Below are 8,927 nucleotides of genomic sequence, written 5' to 3'. Positions count from 1 at the left end.
GGGATCGCCAGCTTTAGTCATTTACAGAGACGGATCACATGGAAGTCATTGTCTTCTTACACTTCAAAAGAGAGGAAAAACATCCCCTGTACTGCAATTAGCTGAAGGAAAGTTGTGTTGGATTCAACTTCTGTGTCTTATTGAACAGCTAAGCTGTCTGTGGATGTTGCCAAGTCAGCAGGTGACCATAAAGCCTGGACAGACTTAGTCCAATTAGGTACATCAATGCATAAAGCAGTATTTTTTTTGCATTGGCATTAGATGTTTTTGGTCCTCATTCTGTTTCGGAAAGACCATTACCTCCTCCCTTATGAAACCAGGCCCTCAACGGGTGGGGAGAACCTATGGTGGAAGATAATTTCACACAGGAAGGCAGAACCCAAAAAGCCCGGGAAACCTGTGGTACAAGACTTAACTCTTCCCTAACCTGGGCAGCCCAAGCTCATTGGCTACCATAGAACATTCCCCTTGTGGGCTCCATGCAGTTTCTTCTCAGGCAGCTTCCTTCCAGGGATAAGAGTTCCAGCAAATCTAAATTTACAAGATCCCGAAAGGCAAGTTGAATTATGAATTATCTGTTAGATAGCAAAGCCTGGAAGAACATTCCTGGATCTCAACTGGCATTAGATGGTTTTGCTCCTCAATCACCTCTTCCCTCTGAAACCAGGCCCTCAACGGGTGGGGAGACCCTATAAAGAAGGGGTTAATTTCACAACTACTTACCTTATGTGATCCATTGCTGATGGTTTCCTTCTTCTCCAGGGCCATGGACTCTTAATATAGTGTCACAACCCCATCATGTGCCATTGAAGTACGCTGAATCTGAAATTTAACTAAGCCATCACAGCTACATTTGTGTTTATCACTCCCCTAAGATACCAAAGCTATCCCCTACAACAGTTTATTCCTCTGTAGTTTCTGCTGCAGCCTCCCTGGCACCTTCACTGCCCTCTGCAAGACTCATTGACTCTGCTGCAGCCATCCTTGCACCTCTACGGCCCTCTTGTACATACACTGCTTCCGCTGCAACTCAGTTGCTCTCCCAGCCTTCACAACATCCATAGTCTCAGCCTCCACTGTACCTCAGCTACATCCCCAGTCTCTGCTACATTCCAGCTGCAATCATGGTCTTCACCAGGGGTCTTCAAACTATCTAAACAAAGGGCCAGTTTACTGTCCATCAGACTTGCGGGGGCAGACTGTGGCCATTGGTAGTAGAAAAGGTCCAGAGGAATAAAACAATGCCCCATCTCTGGTGTCAGTAGGAGGAATTGTATCCCATTGGTGTCATTGGGCCACATTGTTGTGTGTTATTGGAAGGATTTGTGCCCCTTCAGGACCCCGCTTTAAAGGGGGATCTATGGGGACCTCGGCCTGCTCTAAAGGGGGTCATGTTGGCTAAATATATATATTCTTTGCAGCGACAGCCTGGAGTACCTGGTAGTGCAGGAAAACCTGGTAGCATGGGGAATATAGGTGAAAAGAGTAAAGGGGGATCTATGGGGACCCTGCTCTAAAGGGGAATCTATGGGGACCCTACTCTAAAGGGGGATCTATAGGAACCCTGGCCTGCTCTAAAGGGGGATCTATGGGGATCTAAATGTTTAGCGCTGAGCAGTGCAGGGTGTACCAACATGGCCTCCGCCACCTTCCTACTGATGGGGTCCAGCTTCTTTCAAAATGTAATATCAAAACAGTATCATATATTTCAATATACAATATTTATTTATATATGCTCACTTTATTGCTAAAATTACTGTGAATCTCAAGACATAGATGGGTGTAGTAAGATGTCTGCATGGGTATTCTATCAGAATAGCGCTACCTGTCAGATCATAAAGTGTTAGCCCTTGTACACACGGTTGGACATTCTGCCAACCAAATCCGTTGGATTGTGTCCGAAACTGTTGCATACACACGGTCGGACCAAGTTGTCGGAAAATCCGATCGTTCAGAACGTGATGACGTTATTTCGTTACGACGGGACTACGTTCACGCTAGTAGCCAATAGCTTTGGTGTAGGAATTTGATCTGAGCATGCGTGGCACTTTGTCCGATCGGAATTCTCTACACATGATCGGAGTATGTCCTATCGGACCAGTTTGTCTGAAAATATTTCAAGTTGGAAAATTGGGTCCGACGGATATTCCGATGGAAACAGTCCGATGCATACCACACACAGTCGGATTATCCGACAACACGGTCCGATAGGACACATTCCGACGGATTCTCCGACCGTGTGTACAAGGGCTAACACATCGTGCCATGGAACGCATGATGGAAGGCATCACGCAATCGCAGTAAGTCATTTTTGGTTGGAACGTCACTTCCGTTGCACAATCTGATGGTTAGCGGTAATCTGATAGAACACCGAGACAAGGCCATCCAGCTCCCAGGGCAAAGATGCCAAATTGCGTCCCCCCTTAGGGTTAGGGTGCCCACATCCCTGCAATAAACCATTGCGCCCAGGGCAGCCGCCCCTCTTGCACACCCCTTGTCCCGGCCCTAAGTAGTAACCACACTATGGTTTACCAATGAGAACTTTTATTGTATTGTTGTGATGCAATACATATCTTTATGTAAGTAAGAACGAAGGACAGCCTGAAACCCCACCATTGTTCCCAGAGAACTTCAGTCATTCAAGTAAAAAAATCCACTTTTTGTAATTTATTGACAGAATAGAGAAGATGAGAGTCTTTGTTGGGTTATGGTTATCTGCTTTCCTGTTGAGGAAATTGCCCAGCAACAACTACCTTGAGGATAGAAAGTCTCCACTTGTACAGCCAAAAAAAAAAGTAGATCAAATTCTTCCCAGACCTACTAAATAAATGGTTTTATTAATGCCTGTGTACCTGTTGGATAGATTTTGCCATAATTGCCTGCATAACGCAACAGGAAAAATTCCCAGATTGGGGAAAATGTGAGTTTTAAGCAAAACTACATAATGAAAATATACAATAAATTATATATATATATATATATATATATATATATATATATATATATATATATATATAAAATAAAAAACAGATCGCACAACAGTAACAATAAATATTCCACATGGGTTGGCTGATCCTTTTGGACTTCCTCATCTTTTTATCGTAGGGTTGTACTAAAGACATAACGATTCAGCCAATGCAACGCCACCATAGGTTTTCCAGAAGCCTCAGGTGGTGTGAACTCTCTGGTGCGTGATTAGTGAGGATTTCTGTGAAAAACCTTTGCCGCATTCTGAACAGGAAAACGGCTTCTCCCCGGTGTGAATCCTCATGTGTTTATCTCGGTTCCCTTTATGAGAGAAGCTCTTTCCGCACTCGGAACAGGGAAAGGGCTTCTCCCCGGTGTGGACTATATGGTGTCTATTGAGTTGCGATTTCTCAATGAAAGACTTTCCACAAACAGAACAAGAAAACGGCTTTTCCCCGATGTGGATTCTCAGGTGTTGAACAAGTCCCGATTTCCTCAAGAAGGTTTTCTCACACAGGGAACAGGTAAAGGGTTTTCGGCTGGTGGGATTACTCTGGTGTACAACCAGGTCATGGTTTTCTATGAATGTTTTTTCACAATCCTGAGAAGGATGCAGATTATCGAGAGAAGATCCCTCAAGATCAGAAGGATCCGGTGAATTATTTGCACAGTGATCACTTGTATAGACATATGGCATGTTGGTATGGGATTTATGTTTGGAATTCTCAGAAGTAAACCTATTTGTTGATCTTACCATAGGATTTAGTTTTTGATGTAAATTTTTAGTAAAAATTCTCTTTCTTGGAAAATATTGTACCGTGTCATTATCTTCTTTATTATAATCTGCAGATAAAATTGGACGTCTCCCTCTAGTTTTCCAATTTCTGTGGCCTCCTGTTGGAAACATTTTGTAAAAAAAATAATAAAATATATGTTTTATTGATGATGTTTTGCAGTTAGGATTAATGAATACTGGTCTAGAAGTCAACGATTACCAAGATCTTTCTACGGACTTAGGTGCAGATTCTACGGAATTACGGTAGGTACAGAGATAACATGCAAGGATAGAAGTTGAAGAAGATGTACAATGCAACAAAACAGCTACAGCCCCTGGGTGAAGATGAAAGTATACTAATGACATTAATATGGCATTAGTGAGTAATAGAAATGGACCTTCCTCCATCAGATTTGCTGGGAGCATGATGTTGAATTGAAGGAGAAATGGAGATGGCCCTCTCATTTAGTGTACAGTATTTCCACCTCATTTGTTGGGAACATGACGTTATATTGAGGAATGGAGATGGACCTTTCATATGGTGTACAGTATCTCCTCCTCATTTGTTGGGAACATGACGTTATATTGAGGAATGGAGATGGACCTTTCATATTATGTACAGTACCTCCTCCTCATTTGTTGGGAACATGATGTTATATTGAGGAATGGGAATGGCCCTCTCATATAGTGTACAGTATTTCTACCTCATTTGTTGGAAACATGACATTATATTGAGGAATGGAGATGGACCTTTCATATGGTGTACAGTATCTCCTCCTCATTTGTTGGGAACATGACGTTATATTGAGGAACGGAGATGGACCTTTCATATGATGTACAGTATCTCCTCCTCATTTGTTGGGAACATGACGTTATATTGAGGAATGGAGATGGACCTTTCATATGGTGTACAGCATCTCCACTGCACTGGATGAGGTATAGGTTCACTGGATACTTTTCCATCATATCAAAACAAGCCAAATTAATTTTTTCAAAAGGTCACATTAATTAAGGAAAAGGACATAAAAAGGTGAAGTGCTGAAATGTATATTCTATAATAGTTACCTGTGCTGACATCTAGAGAAGATTCCTCCTTGGTCATTGTCACCATCAATTCACCTTCATTTATAGATAGCTGATCATTTGACACACACATCTCTTCTTCCTGTTTCACCTTAATTTTTATACCCATCACTCCTTCCCCCTAAAATGACAGTATGAATGTGAGCACTATTATGTTGAGACTACATATAAGAATATCATCTAATACAGTTAAGAGCCAAGTTTGAATTTAACATCCTTAGACCCACCTACCTGATGATGGTGAGGGATGGTGAGATCTTCCTGTGTGGAATCCCGGGAATACAGAGGACGGGGACATCTCTCTGGTGGGTTCCCATTACTGGATCCATCTGTACGAAACACACACACTGACTGAATACATTGTTTCTATGTGTTTATCAGATGATGGGGGATCTAGGTGGACCATCTGCACTGCTCTCTCCTTTTACAATAAAGTTTCCTCTTACCCGGTGATGTGAGGGGCGGCTGATCCTCTACCTTGACGTCTTTATTGAGATCCTTGTGTCCTTCTAAACAATCCCACTCCATCACACTCTCCTTTTCCTCTCCCTTTATCTCTTCTTTGATACTAACATTAATATTTCTCCAGTTTCCACTCTCAATGGAGACATCCTGACACCTTATAGGAACCTGACACACACAATGATACAGTCACCATCCAGACACATCCCTTGTCTGTTACTGGATAATGTTCCAGAATTCCCACCACCGCTCACCTCTCCCAACAGGAGGTCAATGATCTTCTGAGTGACTTGTAAAACCTTCCACTCATTGTTTCTTTCTGGAACCAGTAAGGAAAGTAGAGGGACCATAATGGAGTTCTGTCCATCTCCTGATGTCTTCTGTACAACTATTTTATCCTGTGAAGAGAGATTAGCAATCACTATATACAGTATCTCACAAAAGTGAGTACACCCTTCACATTTTTGTAAATATTCTATTATATCTTTCCATGTGACGACACTGAAGAAATGACACTTGTCTACAATGTAAAGTAAAATGAATGTACAGCTTGTATAACAGTGTAAATTTCCTGTCCCCTCAAAATAACTCAACACACAGCCATTAATGTCTAAACCGCTGGCAACAAAAGTGAGTACACCCCTAAGTAAAAATGTCCAAATTGGGCCCGATTAGCCATTTTTCCTCCCCAGTGTCATGTGACTCGTTAGTGTTACAAGGACTCAGGTGTGAATGAGGAGCAGGTGTGTTAAATTTGGTGTTATCGCTCTCACTGTCTCAAACTGGTCACTGGAAGTTCACCATGGCACCTCATGGCAAAGAACTCTCTGAGGATCTGAAAAAACAAAAAACAAAATTGTTGCTCTGCATAAAGATGGCCTAGGCTATAAGAAGATTGCCAAGACCCTGAAACTGAGCTGCAGCAAGGTAGCCAAGACCATACAGCGGTTTAACAGGACAGGTTCCACTCAGAACAGGCCTCGCCATGGTCAATCAAAGTAGTTGAGTGCACGTGCTTAGCGTCATATCCAGAGGTTGTCTTTGGGAAATAGACGTATGAGTGCTGCCAGCATTGCTGCAGAGGTTGAAGGGGAGGGGGGTCAGCCTGTCAGTGCTCAGACCATGCACCGCACACTGCATCAAATTGGTCTGCATGGCTGTCGTCCCAGAAGGAAGCCTCTTCTAAAGATGATGCACAAGAAAACCCGCAAATAGTTCGCTGAAGACAAGCAGACTAAGAACATGGACATGGATTACTGGAACCATGTCCTGTGGTCTGATGAGACCAAGATAAACTTATTTGGTTCAGATGGTGTAGAATGTGTGTGGCAGCAACCAGGAGTACAAAGACAAGTGTGTCTTGCCTACAATCAAGCATGGTGGTGGGAGTGTCATGGTCTGGGGCTACATGAGTGCTGCCGGCACTGGGGAGCTACAGATCATTGAGGGAACCATGAATGCCAACATGTACTGTGACATACTTAAGCAGAGCATGATCCCCTCCCTTTGGAGACTGGGCCACAGGGCAGTATTCCAACATGATAACGACCCCAAACACACCTCCAAGATGACCACTGCCTTGCTAAAGAAGCTGAGGGTGAAGGTGATGGACTGCCCAAGCATGTCTCTAGATCTAAACCCTATTGAGCATCTGTGGGGCATCCTCAAATGGAAGGTGGAGGAGCGCAAGGTCTCTAACATCCCCCAGCTCTGTGATGTCATCATGGAGGAGTGGAAGAGGTCTCCAGTGGCAACCTGTGAATCTCTGGTGACCTCCATGCCCAAGAGGGTTAAGGCAGTGCTGGAAAATAATGGCGGCCACTCAAAATTGGGCCAGATTTGGACATTTTCACTTAGGGGTGTACTCACTTTCGTTGCCAGCGGTTTAGACATTAATGGCTGTGTGTTGAGTTATTTTGAGGGGATAGCAAATTTACACTGTTATACAAGCTGTACACTCACTACTTTACATTGTAGTAAAGTTTAATTTCTTCAGTGTTGTCACGTGAAAAGATATAGAAAAATATTTACAAAAATGTGAGGGGTGTACTCACTTTTGTGAAATACTGTACACTCCCCAGCAAAAAAAGAAAAGAAAAAAAAAAAGGTACAACATCATTGGGCCTCATTGCTAGAATCTGAGCAGAACATTGCTCAGTAGGGCCCATACCGCCCAACCGTCCCGGATCCTGTGGGACTGCACCAAAAATTGAATTGAGTCCCGGCATCCCGCTGATCACAGCTGTGTCCCGCAGCCTGAACACTGCAGTTGTCGTCTCCAAACTCTCTCTTTCTCAGCAGCGTTGTTTACACTTCTGGTTGGCCTCTTACGATAGGTAAGCCTCGATCTGCACACAGTACTTGTAGTGTTATGTGCTGTAGCTTCTCCCCTCCTCTCCCCTCCGTGTGCTGAGGGCCCGTACACACAGCGATCCTGAGCTCAGGAGCAGTGCCCGTGTTGTTTCTGCTTGTGTGCAGAACCTGGACTGGACACACCGCAGCTTCTCAGCCCCTCTCCCAGCCATCAGTGAGGTGTCATATCACCACTGCTGAGAGCAATGGAAGAGGTTCACTGGATACTTTCCCACAGTGGCGTCACTAGGGGGGTGGCTTTTGGAGATATAGCCCCGAATCTGGGGCCCATAGCCCCGTGTTTCTCCAGGGGTCCCCAAGGGGAGGGGAGGTTCTCTGGGGACGCTGATGTAAGTGAGGGGCTCTCTGGGGACCCTGATGTAAGTGGTTGGCTCTCTGGGGACCCTGATGTAAGTGGGGGGCACTCTGGGGACCCTGATGTAAGTGGGGGGCTCTCTGGGGACCCTGATGTAAGTGGGGGGCTCTCTGGGGACCCTGATGTAAGTGGGGGGCACTCTGGGGACCCTGATGTAAGTGGGGGGCTCTCTGGGGACCCTGATGTAAGTGGGGAGCTCTCTGGGCACCCTGATGTAAGGGGGAGGCTCTCTGGGGACCCTGATGTAAGGGGGAGGTTCTCTGGGGACCCTGATGTAAGGGGGAGGCTCTCTGGGGACTCTGATGTAAGGGGGGATCTCTGGGGATATATACGCGCACACACATATATTACTGTATATACATGTGTATGCCCGCCCAAGCGTATGACTTTCTTTACTATGCTGCTATGGGTTCTAGTCCCAGATCTTTTGTAGACCCAGCAATGCCCCTGCTTTTCCATCATCTGTGCTCTTCTCACCTGAGCAAGATGCTCCTGTCATAGAGCTCAGTGCTCTGCTAGTACAGTCATTTGTAAAAACTCCATTCTGTTATATGCAATAAGCTTCCTGCCTGAGGATACCTTAAAGAAGATCCAGCACCCCTCAAATCAGTCCCAGTTACCTCTATGAGCCTCCAACCCCTTCAGTGCCCCCCACTCCTTCCACAGACTGCTAGTGCCCCCCCACAGAGCATCATTGCCCCCCTCTTCCTCCGTGGAGCATCAGTACCCCCCTCTTCCTCTGCAGAGCATCAGTGCCCTCCTCTCTCTTCGCAGAGCGCTAGTGCCCCCACTCCCTCCACAGAGCATCAATGCTCCCCTCTACCTAACTCTCTCTGAAGAGTGTCAGTGCCCCCATTCCCTCCACACAGCATCAGTGCCCTCCTCTCTATCTTCAGAGCACTAGTGCCAACC

The 8,927-nt window shown here is 45.1% G+C and overlaps 1 protein-coding gene across 2 annotated transcripts in view; it reads right to left on the bottom strand.

The window, feature by feature from the left end:
* Window positions 1-8,927, bottom strand: part of LOC143956263 (uncharacterized) — a 60,631-nt gene that overhangs the window by 47,645 nt on the left and 4,059 nt on the right. Inside the window, exons 2-6 of one of the 2 annotated variants that reach the window (XM_077466471.1) lie at window positions 5,542-5,685; window positions 5,272-5,455; window positions 5,057-5,154; window positions 4,808-4,946; window positions 2,528-3,861 (exon numbers count right to left, since the gene is read on the bottom strand). In XM_077466471.1, coding sequence (XP_077322597.1) covers window positions 3,167-3,861; window positions 4,808-4,946; window positions 5,057-5,154; window positions 5,272-5,455; window positions 5,542-5,685 — 1,260 coding nt within the window. In that variant the 3' untranslated portion in view covers window positions 2,528-3,166. Of the gene's footprint in view, window positions 1-2,527; window positions 3,862-4,807; window positions 4,947-5,056; window positions 5,155-5,271; window positions 5,456-5,541; window positions 5,686-8,927 lie in introns of those variants that run through there. The other variant, XM_077466468.1, reaches the window with a different exon arrangement.

The sequence above is a fragment of the Lithobates pipiens genome, unplaced genomic scaffold (genome assembly GCF_037356315.1).
Source record: "Lithobates pipiens isolate NorthernLeopardFrog02 unplaced genomic scaffold, aLitPip1_a1.2 Scaffold_35, whole genome shotgun sequence".
Lineage (NCBI taxonomy): Eukaryota > Metazoa > Chordata > Amphibia > Anura > Ranidae > Lithobates > Lithobates pipiens.
The sequence above is the reverse complement of the archived record's forward strand: the minus strand, read 5'-3'. Positions and strand labels throughout refer to the sequence as shown.